A 16,582-nucleotide genomic window follows, 5' to 3' on the forward strand; every position below is an offset into this window, starting at 1 on the left:
TCTACTCTTTGCATTCTTAGCCGGTCTTGTCCATTGTCCTTGGTTCTCCATTCTCCTCTCTGCTCCATTGTCCATTCTTCCAGTTGTCCTCTCTTCTATGTTGCTGTCTCTGCCCCATTGTCCTCTCTTGTCCATTGCTCTCTCTTCAACTGAGGGTTGTTTGTTTCTGGGATTCTCGTTACTGTCTATCCTATGTGGTTCCCGCTGTGGACGTGCATTTGTGATGACTCTCTCATTTTCAGGTTCGGGAGACTCCTCCAGGTCTGGTTATATATTAGTACCATCATCAACAGCAGGTACAGTCCACATGAACACCCCTAGACATGATGACCAGAAAGACCAGTTGCAGTATAATGTAGTCTGGTGACATTCCTGACAATGTTGCTAGGCTTATTATATTTGCAGTTAGCGGCGGGGCCTCATTATGCTGTCAGTGCTTTGTGTGGGACACTTATAACATCCGGGGCAACCTGCCTGGTCTAATACTATGGGCATCACTAATAGACTGTAAACCTGTATGGTGCAATCCCCGTATCTGGGTGCCTAGCACCTTATACAAGCCCCATCTATGAGTAGGTATAATATTAACTAGTCCCCAATGTATGTTGGGTGAGAGGGGTTATTCATCAGTATTTTGGCCCTATGCCCCTCCCCCATGTAGTATCTTACCTTTCTGTATGCGGCTGGGATGTAGTATCTGCACCAGCCTTAGTACCTCTGTATCAGTAAGTATGAGCTCTTTCTGTGATGAGACATCTAGTATTATTCCACCATTGTATGACTGAAACCTACAACTCTTACCAGACCTTATATGACTCATGTCAGAAAGTAACTGCACCCTTAGTTATCTTACCAACCATCTAAACTAATGTGCTAAAGCTAGTAACACAGATAAACCTGCACTGGCTTCTTTATTGAGTGGCATGTTGGAGCTCCTTTGGCCTTCAGAACTGCAGCAATGCATCATAATGTCCATCGACCGGTATCAGAAGACCCGTTGGGCACCAAGAAAACCTTCCCCGTATCACGACTGCACCTCCACCTGCCTGATAAGATGGGGATTATGGATTCATGCTGCTTGCACCAAATTCTGACCTCCTGTCAGCAACAGACGTCTGGCTCCTTCTGACCAGGAGATGTTTTCCCGCTGCTCAGTGATACAAGCTTTGCGCTCTTTTGCCCGCTGGAGTCTTTCTGTTCCTCTTAGACACAATGGCGCTGGAACCAAAGCCAGGAAGGCAGACTCTTCAGGAGTTCCAGCTTCTTTACTATATATCGATACATACGAGCCCAGTGGGATCATATCCTAAGACTGAACTCCAGACCAAAGGATACAATCCACACCCAGACCTTCCTCATCTAAAGCCAGACTGGTTACATTACACCAGTGTTACACCGGCGCAGAACTCTTTAACCCTACAATTGCTGTCTCCTCTCCTGCCCTTGAATAGGCATACAGCACCCACAAGCTTACTTGCATTAACTCTTTCACATCGAAATCTCAGCTACCGCAATAATAGTGCTGGAACTGGTCGCCCGCTGTTATACCATCCGTGCGGAGGAACGGCGAGTTGGAACTCCAGCATTGTATTCCGCTGACTGTGCAGCCTGTTGGTCAGAACGATTCCTGACATCCTCCTCCGACCCCTTTCAGTGATGAGTTGTTCCCGTCCATAGGATCCCCTCTCGCTGGATGGTTTCCTCGATCGCGCCATTCTTGGTATACTCTCCACACCGTTACACAAAAACTCCCCACCCGCGGTTGGCGGTGAGACCCAGGTTAGTCTAGTACCGATGAACGGCCTTGTTGGAAGTCGCTCCGGTCGCTGGATTTTCCCATCTAATGTGGATTCACAGTGAAACTGATCCATGTAAAACTGGTCACATGATTTTATGCGGCACTCCGGGGTCACGGGGGGAATTACCATACAGGGGAGCACCGATCGTGGGAGGTCGGTGGCTCTAATATAAGGCTGGGAGCTTTAATAAGGAGCCAGGAACTCTAATAACGGGCCATAAGCTCTTATAAAGGGTCTGAGAGCTCTAATAGAGGGGCCAGACAGTCTGGGCCACCACAAATCCCAGAAGATGGGAGGAAACATGTTGCTAAAGTCTTCCAGTCTGGAGGGGCACATTAAAATCTTTGAGGCCCTGGGAAGCGCAGTGACATCCATTATCTTCACATGGAGAAAACTTGGAGTAGCATTGACTCTTCCCTGGAGCCGAAATGACTGTAAGGAACCGGAGACATCTCATCCAGGAAGAGACCAACAGCCTCTGGAGCCTCAGCTGAGGTCAGTGCTCAGGACTCTGTAGTGATGAGAGGAGAGGACGGCTGGCCTCATACCTGTAATACCCCCCGGAGGACACTGAGCCATGTGGAGTACATTTGTGAAGCACACCCAACATGCACATTATCCCTCACATCAATATCTGAAGCTCTCCTGAAAGGGTGCAGGCAAATCCCTCCACACATCTATGAGAATTTGGCGAAAAGTGGCCCAGTAGGGTTACTGCAGTCATTGAGGACAAAGGCGGCCAACGCTGAAATGAAAAATGTGAATAAAATCCAATTTCATCAGCTGCTGTGTGCATTCCAATACTCCTGTCAACTAATGTAGGACACAAGACCCAGCATGTGTGCTGTAAGTCCAGTATACACCAGTAACACCATCATCCATCCATCACACATGGTGGAGTGGTTGAGAGGACGGGACAAAACACTCTGCCTTCTTATAGTCTCCACCTACAGTCATTGAGTATTTACGCCCATTGAGGGGACAACTGGAAGGGGAAAATACTTTATCATACTGTTGTAAATAACTGTCCATTAGATGGAATGATCATTTGCCGATTTCGGTCTTCTGCAGCCTCGTCCTCCCCATGCTCAGATCCCTGGATACTTATCACAAACAAGTGCTATTTCTTTTCCGAAAACAACAAGACCCGGAGAGCGAGCGAAGAAGACTGCGAGAAGCGCGGCTCCAGACTGGCAACTGTGAAGGAGGGAACAATACTGGTCAGTCATAGGGTTACCCAGGGCCCAGAGGGTAGATAATGGAGGATGGGTCAGATTGTTTTTTCTGAAGATGGGGGAGGGGCAGTTGGTTGTTTTACATGGGTTTAGATGCTTCCATATAACATTTGGGTATGTGATATGGTGGGTAGGGGTGAATAGTAATAGAATGGGTCCCGGGATGAAACTAGATATTCCAGCTCATCCCACATTACAGTACCAACATCACTAGTGGAGTCTCCCACCAGATACAGATGTAGTGGTGGCACTTGGTTCTGGGAGTTGAGGAGCACTTTGTCTTCTTTCATCCCAATTCCCTACTCTTCAGCCCTGGTAGTCCAGAAGTCTGCACATTCTCACTTCTTAAACATTTTTGATGCTGCAGGGGGCACTGTTCTAGCTGCTGGGCTCTTTCCACACGTGCCGGACATTGCATCACCTCTGTAAAGATGCAGATAAACCTTCGCTGTTGATCACAAGTTTTTCCTACCAAGTCCTCCATACACACTTGTGGAAAGGAGACGTCCACCCCAGTCTCCTCTAGCAGCAGCTTACCTCCCGCTGGTAGAAAGGGTTAGCCACGTAGAATTCTTCATTTCCTTCAGCATCTAGTACTGTGACGGAGTTGGAGAACCCCATACAAATTAGTGAGATCGGCAGGTTCATCTAATGATATGGTCCCCTTAATGTCTCCATAATACAGAAGCTGGTGGCCATCACAGAGCAGGAGTTCTGGATTGGACTTGAATCACTTGGAAGTCATCACCGTGGAGGGTGGTCAGGACGATGGGCTGATGGAAGCACGGTGTAAGTAAAACCAACCTCTATCCCAACCCTGAAAATTGTATGAAATGTCTGTCTAATGCAGACATCATGGTTCCCTCAGTAATGTTCACTTCTCTGGGTCTTGAGGCAGCAGAGACCCCATCACTAGCCCGTGTGACATGTAGGTTGGTCTTACTGGTGCATGCTGGATCTACAGCAGATGTAATTGTTAGGATTAGCAGGAATTCTGCTGGTTTGTCATCTTCTATTAGTATATTGTTCACTCAGTTACTGTGTAACTGTCCCACAGTGTATCTACTCGAGTGGGTCAGCTGACCCCATTGCTGCAGCTCAGCCTTGCCTCATTTGTAGAAGAGTTCCTGACTCGTTAGCCTTTTTTAAAATATATTTTTTGGCTTCTGCAGGTGTTGCTGGTTATAGTGTAATTATGTGTGTTCAATCCAGCAGTGTTCATACTCTTAGGCCTCCTGCAGATGGCAGAGTTGGATCCCTGCAGTGACCCCTGCGGCTCACCTCCTCCCGACGTCTCCCTGCTCTGCTATGTGCCGGTTGATGCCCAGCCAGCACATTCGCGGAGCGGAGCCGGCGCGCCACCCGTGATGTTTCTGTGCAGGCCTCTGCGAGGCTCTCACAGAAATAGGACATGCCACAATTTGTTTACTGCACGGGTTTTCACGTGATCAAATCGTGGCTGTCTGCATAGGATAGCAGTTGGCACAGGCGGAATTTCTGCGGGAAATCTCACCCCGGAATTTCCGCCCGTGTGCAGGAAGCCTTTTAATAGCTTGTTCCTAGTAGTTGAGCTTTCCTTCTTTTCATTATAGTCTTGTTACTATTAAGTCTGACTCTTGCTTAAGCTTGATTGCTGTTGTGCTCATTCTCTGTTTATATCTATCTTGCCTTGCTTCTTAGTTCTGCTCTATTTGGTTTTCTTCTTTCTCAGGATCAGGGTTTCAGATATCGTGTCCTTTATGGATACTCAGGGACAGTGGTGTCTGATGTTAGGGTCAGCATCAAATTTTGATTAGGGCAAGACGTAGGGATAACTAGAGTTAGCGACAGCGTCAGTTATTGACAGATTGTTATTGTCACCTATCAGTAAGTCATTAGTTTTGCATTTTTCTTACCCCCTAATGTTGATATGTGCCTATTATTAATTATTTGACTGTCCAGTTGATAGATAATTCAGCTGTACTGTACGTTCTGGGAGTATCTGAGTACTGGGTGACACTTAGTAACTGGGAAAGGTGACTGCTATGGGTAAAGTGAAGTTCTGTTGTCTTGTGTCCAGCCAATGTCACTACAATAATGGGGCCTGTGTTATACATATAGCTCCACTTCTGACCTCTCCATCCCTAGACCATTCTCCATACAACTCAAGGGTCATGCAGAGTAATATTGGAGGTTGAGCCAAGCAGTGATGTTCCTCCTATCACTCCCATTATTGTGAAGTCCTCAGCACGGTCCTCAGTAGAGGTTATAGAGGTCTCTGGAGGCCCTCTTGGAAGGTTCTCTCACTTTACAGATAAAATGGCTCTAGGTTTTTGCAGTAATTCTTTCCATTCTTTGAAGATCCTCATCTGGTACAGGTCTTCTAGGTTCCTTGGGAGTTCAGAGTCTTTGAAAAGACTATGCATCATCCTACTGGAAGATTCCAACCCCTTGTGTTTCTCTATTCTCCTGAAATCTCTTGTGACCATGTTATAGCCTCTTCTTCTATGACTTCATAGTGTCTATATTAACCTGATGAGCACCTCTGACTCTTGTCTTACCTAGGAATATCACTGAAGGAATGGAAACGGGAACTTGTGCAAAGATCAAAAGTAAACTCAGCTTAGACAACTGTATGGAAGAGCTGCACTGGATCTGTGAGCGTGATGTACCAGCTCCATGAGGACACCATATCATTATGAAGAGCACCTTCCATGCTTCATTGTAGATGCCATTAATAGTCCATGGTGTATAGCAGGGGTCCCCAACTCCAGTCCTCAGGGATCACCAACAGATCATGTTTTCAGGGTATCTGATAGTAAGAACACCTGTGTCAATGTCGGAGGCACCAAAAATAATTACATCACCTGTGCAATACTGAGGAAATCCTCAAAACATGATCTGTTGGCAGTCCCTGAGGACTGGAGTTGGAGAACACTGGTGTATAGCTTCCAATGTGTCCTCCCCCCCAAACAAGAGATCACACATGGGCCAGAGCATACGATATCTTGTTCACCACGTGACCAGGGTACATATAGCTTCCAACCTGTCCCCACTCCTTGTGGTTGAGAAGTGGAGCTTGAAACTTTGTGAAACCTTTAGAAATTTCCATATTTCAGGTCCTATTTGACCTAAACCTACATCTGATTTTCCCACAAGTCATAAACATAACTAAAGAGAACCAAATCAAGCAAACCAAAAATACTAGACTTGTTCCTTTATGTATCGAGGAACATGATCCAGAAGTAAGTGAACTTTTGCTTTTAGTACCTGGTGTGACCCCCTTGTGCAGCATCTAACCGTTTCCAGTAATTGTGGCTTGGTTCTGCACATCAGCTCAGCTGCTCCTCCATACAGAACGACTTCAGCTCTGCTATGCTGGTAGGTTTCCTCCCACGGACTGCTTCTGACAGCTTCTTCCACAACATTTCTGTAGGATTGAGGTCAGGACTTTGACTTACCAATTCCAAAACTGTAACTCAAGTCCTCCTCCAACAGAACAGTTAAAGAGGAAGCGTCTGCTTTAGGTCTTTGTCTTGCTACATTGCCCCTGTTCTCTGAGATCTGACTCACGGATGTCCTGACATTTTCATGAAGAACTTGCTGATAGAATTCATTTATCCATCAATAATGGCGATCGTACTGGCCCAGAAGCTGCAAAACGGGCACAGACCACGATACCACCACCGTCGGGTGCCACAGATTGTGGTCCCATCCATCCACAAGACAACGAGCCGAAGTGCACAAGTCCTCCTATAAAAGAATGGTTAAAGGGGAATAAAGTTACAGTTTTGTGAAAGAACCCGACACAAGCAGTCCATGGGAGGGAACTCACCAACATAGCAGAGCTGAAGCCAATCTGTATGGAGGAGCGGCTGAGCTGATGTGCAGGACTAATCCACAATTACTGGATATGCTTAGATGCAGCTATTGCAGCACAAGGGGGTCACACCAGGTAGTGGAAGCAAAAAGGTTCACTTATTTATGGATCACTTTCCTCAGCACATAAATGAACAAGCCTAATATTTGTGACTCATTTGTTTGGTTCTCTTTATCTATTATAGCACCGCGGGGGTTAAAGAGCACTCCAAACCGTCACTTTTCTGGTTTATTTACAGTCTTTAACAGAAACATAAATAACCAGATCTCCAGATAAACAGTAAATGATAGCAACACAAAAGTCTCTGTTCAGGTTTAACCCTCCTCAGTCCGGAGGTGACGCAGGTAAATCCTCAGCTGAGGAAACCATACAAGTCTTTAGAGGTGCACAGACCTGTGGATGTCCAAAGCGCCACTGGTCCTTATGCCTTCTCTCTCTCAGGCTCTAGTCCAAGGGCAGGCGTATCCCCAGGGGTCCTGCTGGAAGCTTTGCAGCGCCTCGTCCACAGCGCCTCTTTGCTCTTACTGCAAGTCACAGAGTAACTCCAGCCTGTATCTCCCAGGCACACACACCTCCCTCTACCTTCCACCTGTCTCCTTAAATGGCATGCTGGACAGGTGGTAAGATCTGGCCTGGAGTGAAAGAGGACCGGACTACCTCACAGAGGCCAATAACCTCTGTGACACATACCTTCCACTCCAGACCATTCCTCTCACCCTGTTACATACCTCCCCCCTCTGCCCCAAGCCGTCCGGCTGGGCACCAACTGCAACTGCACAGTAAATCCTAGACAGGGCATCTGCATTGTCATGTAATTTTCCTGGCCTATGTTCCACCTCAAAGTCAAATTCTTGTAACATTAAGAACCACCTTGTCACCCTGGCATTATTCCCTTTATTTCTATACATCCACTTCAAGGGAGCATGGTCGGAGATCAGTTTAAACTTCTTTCCCAGGAGGTAGTACCTTAGGGAGTCTAATGCCCATTTTACCGCTAACCCTTCCTTCTCAACTATGGCGTAATTTTTTTCATGAGGGGACATCTTTCTGCTTAAGAACAGCACGGGATGCTCTCCTCCGTTAATCTCTTGGGACGATACAGCTCCTAGCCCTACTTCCGACGCGTCCGTCTGGACTATGAACTCTTTTGAAAAGTCTGCAGCTATCAATATGGGCTGTCGACACAACACACGTTTTAGCTATTCAAACGCATGTTCCGCTTCTGGTGTCCACTGCACCATTACCGACCTGTTCCCCTTGGTAAGCTGTGTCAGTGGGGCTGCAATCGTGGCAAAATTTGGGACGAAGCATCGGTAATAGCCCACTATACCTAAAAACGCCCCCACCTGTTTTTCTGGTTAGGGGTCGTGGCCAGTCCTGAATGGCTTCCACTTTATTAATACGGGGTTTAATTAGCCCCCTATCCACTATGTAGCCAAGGTATTTGACCTCTTCCATTCCCACTGCACATTTTTTTGGATTTATCGTGAACCCCACCCTCCTGAGGGAGTCTAATATTGCCTGAACCTTGCTGAGGTGGCTTTCCCAGTCCCGGCAAAATATTATGATGTCGTCTAAATACGCTGCTGCGTACTTCTTATGGGGAGCTAGGATTTTGTCCATCACCCTCTGGAATGTTGCGGGGGCTCCTTTTAGTCCAAAAGGCATGGTCACATACTGAAAACACCCTTCTGGGGTAAAAAAAAGCCATCTTTTCTTTTGCGTCGGCCGACAGGGGAATCTGCCAGTACCCTTTTGTGAGGTCTAGTATAGTCATATACCGGGCTGAGCCGAGTCTGCCAATCAGCTCGTCAACCCGGGGCATTGGGTACGCATCAGATTCGGAAACTTCATTAAGCTTCTGGTAATCATTGCAAAAGCGCCATTCCCCTGACGGATGGGGCTTGACCATCCACTTGTGGATTCCTGAATGACCCCTAGTTCAAGCATCCTTTTTACCTCCTGGGACACTACTTCCCTGCGGGCTTCAGGGATTCTATAGGGTTTTATATTGACCCTTACGTTACGGTCTGTCCGGATCTCATGTTCCAGGACCCTAGCGCGACCAGGTCGGTCGGTAAACAGATCCCTATTCCTCTGCAAAAATTCTTTGCTTTCTTGTCTCTGGGATTTCGACAGGGTTTCTGCTATAATCACGGCCTGGATATTACCCTCCAGCTCTGTGACCAAGCAGGGAGAACCCAGTGAAGCCCGCTCCTTCCAGGGTTTTAACAGATTTACATGGTAAATTTGGATGGGCTTTCTCCTACCTGGTTGGAGGACTTTATAATTGACCGTCCCTACTTTTTCCACCACCTCATATGGTCCCTGCCACTTGGCAAGAAACTTACTTTCTACGGTGGGGACTAGCACCAGCACCCGATCCCCTGGGTTAAACTGTCTGACTCTGGCTGACCGATTATAGACATAAGCCTGCCTTTCCTGCACTTGGAGGAGCTGTTCTTTTACTAATGGCATTATCTTGGCAAGTCTCTCCTGCATTTGGGCCACATGTTATGTGGGGTGGCTTCGCTCTCCCATATGTCTCTTTTGCTATGTCCAGTAATCCACGGGGTTGTCGTGCGTACAATAGCTCAAAAGGAGAGAACCCCGTGGAGGTCTGTGGTACCTCTCGGATGGAAAATAATAAAGTACGGAAGCAAACAGTCCCAATCCCGGCTATCCTTTTCTACCACCTTCTTTAGCATATTTTTTAACATTTTATTGAACCTTTTCACGAACCCATCTGTCTGGGGGTGCTAGACGGAGGTGCGCAATTGCTTAATCCGCAGCAACTTGCACAGTTCCCTCACCACCTTCAACATGAATGGGGTCCCCTGGTCTGTTAGGATCTCCTTGGGAAGCCCCACCCGAGTGAACATCTGGAACAATTCTTTACCGATACATTTAGAGGAAGTGTTCCTCAGAGGTATTGCATCTGGATACCTGGTGGCGTAGTCCACGATTACAAGGATATACTGGTGACCTCTGGCTCACTTCACCAGGGGTCCCACCAAATCCATAGCGATTCGCTCAAATGGTATTTCTATTATTGGTAATGGTACCAACGGGCTTCTAAAGTACGAGATAGGAGCAGATATCTGGCACTGAGGGCAGGATCTACAGAAATCCTCTATTTCTTTATGGCACCCCGGCCAGAAAAACCTCTTTAGAATGCGTTCCTGTGTTTTTTCTGTCCCTAAATGACCGCCCAGTATGTGAGTATGGGCTAGGTCAAGGACCGTACGCCTATATCCACCAGGTATCAGAAGTTGTTTTATCACTTCATTATTTACTTTCGTTACCCGATATAACAATTCATTAATCAATTCAAAATAAGGAAATCGCACCTCACCCCCTGCCTCTTGGGGTATACCATTAATCACAGAGATATGTTCTCGTGCATTCCTTAAAGTCAGATCATTAGGCTGTGCAGTCCCAAAATTATCCCTGTTCACCTCAAGGTCAGGTACCTGGGGTTCCGGAGTGGGTTCATCAGAATCAGTCAGTCCTGCAAAGGGAAATTCGTTATGCTGATGCTAAACCTCCCGTGGTGCTCGACGCGCCGGCTCCGCAAGGCCGCGGCACCTCCGCCCACAGTTCCCAAAACAACGGGAAGTCCCTCCCAATTATCAGTGGGTAGAGTAATTTGTTAACCACCCCCACCTGGTGTACATATGTTCCGCACACTGTGCCTATGGTCACCTGGGCAGCCCAGGTATTCTTTAGTGTCCCCGTGTATACAGACCACCCCCAATCTGCCCCGGGGGTCCAATCCCGTGGCGATGGCTGAGTCCAGCAATGAAATCATGCTCCCTGAGTCCAGCAAGGCCGACACTTCCCCACCATTCACTGTCACTTGACACATCTGTGGCTGGGTGTCTCTGCCCACCCCTGTAGCGCAGGTAGAATGTGCCAAAGAACAGTCCCGGCTATAGGAGCATTCCATGGGTTCAACCCGAGCTGGACAATGAGCAGCGATATGCCCTAGACGTTGGCACTCCCAGCATGTAACGGGGTTGACCGGGTTTCTTTGTACGGGCTCCAAACCCCTCTGGTTCCTTTGCTTCCTTTCTGAAATGGATTTGGCGCTTTCTCTCCGAGTGTCTGCAGGATGACCAGGAGGCCTCACAGCCGCCGCTGTCTCTTCCACTGCAACATACCGTTCGACCAAGCCCACCAGGTTGTCGATACTCTGGGGATTTCCCTGGGCCACCCATCGTTGGATAGGCATGGGCAGAGTCTGTATAAACCGGTCCATCACAACCTTCTCTACTATTTGTGTAGGCGAGGAGGTTTCCGGCTGTAGCCATTTTTGGGCTAGGTGCAAGAGATCAAACATTTGTGACCTGGAAGGTTTGTCTTGGCTATACTTCCAGTGATGGACTCACTGTGCCCGGACTGCCATGCTCACTCCCAGGCGGGCCAAAATCTCAGTTTTTAGCTTATTATATTCCCCGGCATCCTGTTGGGGCAAGTCATAATATGCCTTTTGCGGCTCCCCAGTGAGATATGGGGCTATAACTTCCGCCCATTGTTCTGGTGGCAGTTTTTCCCTCACTGCCACCCTTTCAAAGATGGCCAGGTAAGCTTCCACATCATCCTTCGGGGTCATTTTTTGTAACACCCCCTTACAGTTTTTAATATGTCCATGCTAGTGGGTGACTTCTCCTCTTTTCTTTTAGTCTCCATTAGCATCGCCATCTGACAAATCAGCAATTGATTTGTTTCTTGCTGCTGTGTGCTAGTTACTACTAGCTGTTTGATTAACTCCTCCATGGCTATGGCAACAGTTTGTTTTTTTCTCGGGGAGTCTACTACTGTCAGTGCCTTGAGCTGTTTTATTAACTCCTCCAGAGCTATGGAAACAGTTCGTTTTTTCCCTCGGGGAGTCTCCTAATGCCAGCGCATCCTCCACCACTTGTAGCGCAGCGGGGGTTAAAGAGCACTCCAAACCGCCACTTTTCGTTTCTTTTGGTTTATTTACACAGTCATTAACAGAAACATAAATAACTGGGTCTCCAGATAAATGGTAAATGATAGCAACACAAAAGTCTCTGTTCAGGTTTAACCCTCCTCAGTCCGGAGGTGACGCAGGTAAATCCTCAGCTGAGGAAACCATACAAGTCCTTAGAGGTGCACAGACCTGTGGATGTCCAGAGCGCCGCTGGTCCTTATGCCTTCACTCTCTCAGGCTCTAGTCCAAGGGCAGGCGTATCCCCAGGGGTCCTGCTGGAAGCTTTGCAGCGCCTCGTCCACAGCGCCTCTTTGCTCTTACTGCAAGTCACAGAGTAACTCCAGCCTGTATCTCCCAGGCACACACACCTCCCTCTACCTTCCACCTGTCTCTTTAAATGGCATGCTGGACAGGTGGTAAGATCTGGCCTGGAGTGAAAGAGGACCGGACTACCTCACAGAGGCTAATAACCTCTGTGACATACCTTCCACTCCAGACCATTCCTCTTACCCTGTTACACTATGTTTAGGATTTATGGTAAAATCAGATGTAGTTTTAGGTCAAATATGACCGGGAATAGGGAAAGCGCTGAAGGGTTCACAAACATTCAAGCACCATTGTATGCTGTATTCTGAAATCAACAGCGTTTCACAAAAAACACACTTAGAAGTTGGATTCAGCTCAGATGTTGGAGCTCTCAAGTCAAAGGGGTGGGGTGTGCCGGATCTCCCCGCCCAAATCATCAATACTGACAGCCCTCCCCCTCAATACTGACAGCCCTCCCTGTATATCTAAGCAGGGAGAGAAGTTGTCACTCTTGATGTTGGCCCGGCCAACTCCTTTTACTCAAGAGATCCAAGATGGGTGCAGAGTAGAGATGAGCGAACGTACTCGTTACGAGTACTTACGCACCCGAGTACCGCCATTTTCGAGTACTTCAGTACTCGCGCGCAAAGATTCGGGGGGGGGGCGGGGAGAGGCGTGGCGGTGCGGGGGGTAGCAGCGGGGAACAGGGGGGAGCCCTCTCTCTCTCCCTCTCGCCCCCCCCCCCCACTCCCCACTGCTACCCCCCGTGCCGCCACGGCGCCCCCGAATTTTTTCGCCCGAGTACGGAAGTACTCGGAATTCGCGGTATTCGGGCGAAAAAGGGGCGTGGCCGAGCACGTTCGCTCATCTCTAGTGCAGAGTCAAACATCTAAACAGGTTTCTTCTGAACCAAAGCAGCATTTGGAATAAAACCTACATGGGCCGAATGGGCATACCTGTTCCGGGATCATGCCGCCCGCGGTGCGGATACCATAACCTGGTGTCAGGGTCACTTGAAATGAGATTAGCTAGGCAGTAAGAAAAACAGCTTAAAAAAAGAAGACTGGGCCGCCTTCACATTTGTGCTGGAACCTCCGTTCAGAAGTACCATCGCAGATCCAACACAAAGTACCAGACGGCTGAGCAGAAACCAAATGGAGCCCATGATAGTCAACGGGGTTTGTTTGGTTCTGTCGTAAGATGGACCTGTTCGGCCAGTAGATTCCCCTTTCCTGCTTCCTGAATGGAGCAAGAAAATGGAATCCCCGCTGCAGATGAGAAAGCTGTTTTAGTTCTGGTTAGGCGCTATTCTTCATATTTGTGTGATGGGGCAGACCGGGCCGACTGGAAGGATTTTCCTTTTGTAGCGGTTATTTTTTGATGCTCCCGTTAGTTATTGTTTGCTCATGCAGAATTGTGACTGTTTTCTGTTGTGCCTTCATGCTTTTTACAATAAAAATAACTCCCAGATTCAAATATTGACGACGCCTCCTCAGGTCATCACTAACCAATCAGTGGGTGGCTGAATCTCAGGACCCTGCCAATCGGATGTTCGAAGTGACCACCGCCCTCAGCTGAGCGCTGCCACCTCTTCTCAAGCCAGCGTCATCACGTTCTTCTGTCATGTGACCTCAGCAGTCTCATTCAAGCAGATAAAACGCAGCTGCTAAATCAGTTGCTGCCGCATGGCGCTGTGCCTTGTCTGCAGGGTAGAAGCCAGAGTGCTCTCCTCAGCGCTGCAGCCTCTTCCTAGAGCTGGCTGGTAGGAGTCCCGAGCAGCAGACCCCACCGATCTGGTAATTACCAGGCTCGTAAGCCATCAGCATGACAGTCCTGGAAAACCCCCTGTGATATCTACTAAAACAAGCTGGAGTTCAGGAGGTGAGGGCCCCAGGCAGAGTGCGGGGCTGAAAATAAGGAACGCAAATTGGAAAATACATTTATTTTTGTTTTTTCTTTTATGATAAGACATTCTGAGCCAGGAACCAGTTACTGAAGTCGTAAGACTCAAACCATTCATTGCTCTCTGTCTGATGAAGGGGCCTCTGTGTGCCAAAACCTTGCTTTGACTAATAAAAGGGATCAGCTCTGTAATAAAGCCATGACCTCTGCAATACTTGTTTTATACAACTACATGTACAGAAGAATCAGAGTGGAAGCTCCCACGTCCGTTCGATGTGCAATGTTGGATCCTTAACTAGTGATCCTATTGATCACGGTGGGACTTGGCTGGTAATCTAGACTGATCTGGTCTGTTTGGTTTTCGTCCATCCAGCCAATCACCGTTCTATGAGTAAGAGTTGTCCTCGAGGATAAAGACAAGCGTTGCAGCGTGCCGGCCACATCTTGGAATCCATGTTCTGTCCCGGCAGATTCCTTTTTGCTGGCTGTTGGGAATCCCTCAGAAGTCTTGTCGCTGCTGAGGATCCTTGTGTCAGTTGTTAGAAATGCCTCAGAGATACCCTCTTTCTTGCATCATCCGCTGTAGTGCATATTCTGATTGGTTGTAAGAGAGGCTGTTCTCCTGGTCAACCAATCAGTAATCACATGATGCTACATAATCCGGCCCCACCCCACCTGGGGCGCTGGTCATTCAACTAAAGTCTGCTGTGTGCATGCATGCCTTCTTGTTGTGCATTCATGCAGTATAAATGTTGTCTTTCTGCTAGTCCATCGGAATCCCCTCCATCGGCAGGCATGCGGCTGCCTGAATCCTGTGACTGTCTATCTGCTTGGTGTCCTCTTGAACACCCCACCCCTCCCCCCATCCACATCGTTTTCAGACTTCAGGTTTATGTTCTGCTGGTTGCACCCGTCTGTTGGTGGGTGGATGCCCGAGCCTTGCCCCGTTTGTTTCCGTGCCTTCCGTCGGTAGGCGGACATCTGGGTTTTGTGTGTCTCCTGTTGCTCCAGTCCTGTTTATGTTTAGCATCTAGGGTCAGACTAGGTCCTTTATGTTCATGATGGGGGACCGTCTGTCAGAACCAGCGCCCTGCTTTCAGGTAGGTACCCCCCAAACCTTGTTTAGCTCCTGCACATCGGAGAAAAGACTCGTTAGTAGCACAGACACATTGTACCGAGCTGCACGCAATCGCTCATATCATCGTTTTGAGGAGTCCGCAGAGAGAAAACTCTTAGTTTTGTCGAAGTTGTTGATCCTGTTTGGTGTCACTCGTGCAGGACAGCGTGGCTCTACCGGGCACGGACGGGAAGCTACTTTATATACTACTAGCTTACCCGTCGCGCGTTGCTGCGAAGACAGACAGACATACATATATATATATATATATGTTTTTATATATCTAGATAACAACCAATCACAGCGCAGCTTTCATGTTACCTCAGCAGTATAATATGTAACAACCAATCACAGCGCAGCTTTCATGTTACCTCAGCAGTATTATAACAACCAATCACAGCACAGCTTTCATCTTACCTCAGTATAATATATAACAACCAATCACAGCACAGCTTTCATGTTACCTCTGCGGTATTATATATAGCAACCAATCACAGCGCAGCTTTCATGTTACCTCAGTATAATATATAACAACCAATCACAGCACAGCTTTCATGTTACCTCAGTATAATATATAACAACCAATCACAGCACAGCTTTCATGTTACCTCAGTACAATATATAACAACCAATCACAGCGCAGCTTTCATGTTACCTCAGCGGTATAATATATAACAACCAATCACAGCGCAGCTTTCATGTTACCTCAGCGGTATAATATATAACAACCAATCACAGCGCAGCTTTCATGTTACCTCAGTGGTATAATATATAACAACCAATCACAGCGCAGCTTTCATGTTACCTCAGTATAATATATAACAACCAATCACAGCGCAGCTTTCATGTTACCTCAGTGGTATAATATATAACACCCAATCACAGTGCAGCTTTCATGTTACCTCAGCAGTATAATATATAACAACCAATCACAGCGCAGCTTTCATGTTACCTCAGCGGTATAATATATAACAACCAATCACAGCGCAGCTTTCATGTTACCTCAGCAGTATAAAATATAACAACCAATCACAGCGCAGCTTTCATGTTACCTCAACAGTAAGAGAAATAGCAACCAATCACAGCGCAGCTTTCATGTTACCTCAGTATAATATATAACAACCAATCACAGCGCAGCTTTCATGTTACCTCAGTATAATATATAACAACCAATCACAGCGCAGCTTTCATGTTACCTCAGTATTATATATAACAACCAATCACAGCACAGCTTTCATGTTACCTCAGTATTATATATAACAACCAATCACAGCACAGCTTTCATGTTACCTCAGTATTATATATAACAACCAATCACAGCACAGCTTTCATGTTACCTCAGTATAATATATAACAACCAATCACAGCGCAGCTTTCATGTTACCTCAGTATAATATATAACAACCA

General features: G+C 47.4%; 1 protein-coding gene across 1 annotated transcript; it reads left to right on the plus strand.

The window, feature by feature from the left end:
* Positions 1 to 2,100: 2,100 nt before the first annotated feature.
* Positions 2,101 to 5,696, plus strand: LOC136627216 (killer cell lectin-like receptor subfamily G member 1). The gene is made up of 4 exons (XM_066602145.1): positions 2,101 to 2,233; positions 2,871 to 3,019; positions 3,720 to 3,823; positions 5,579 to 5,696. Exons 1-4 carry the CDS (start codon positions 2,101 to 2,103, stop codon positions 5,694 to 5,696), a joined length of 504 nt encoding a protein of 167 aa, XP_066458242.1.
* The last annotated feature ends 10,886 nt before the right edge of the window (positions 5,697 to 16,582 follow it).

Source organism: Eleutherodactylus coqui, chromosome 5 (genome assembly GCF_035609145.1).
Source record: "Eleutherodactylus coqui strain aEleCoq1 chromosome 5, aEleCoq1.hap1, whole genome shotgun sequence".
Taxonomy (NCBI): Eukaryota; Metazoa; Chordata; class Amphibia; order Anura; family Eleutherodactylidae; genus Eleutherodactylus; species Eleutherodactylus coqui.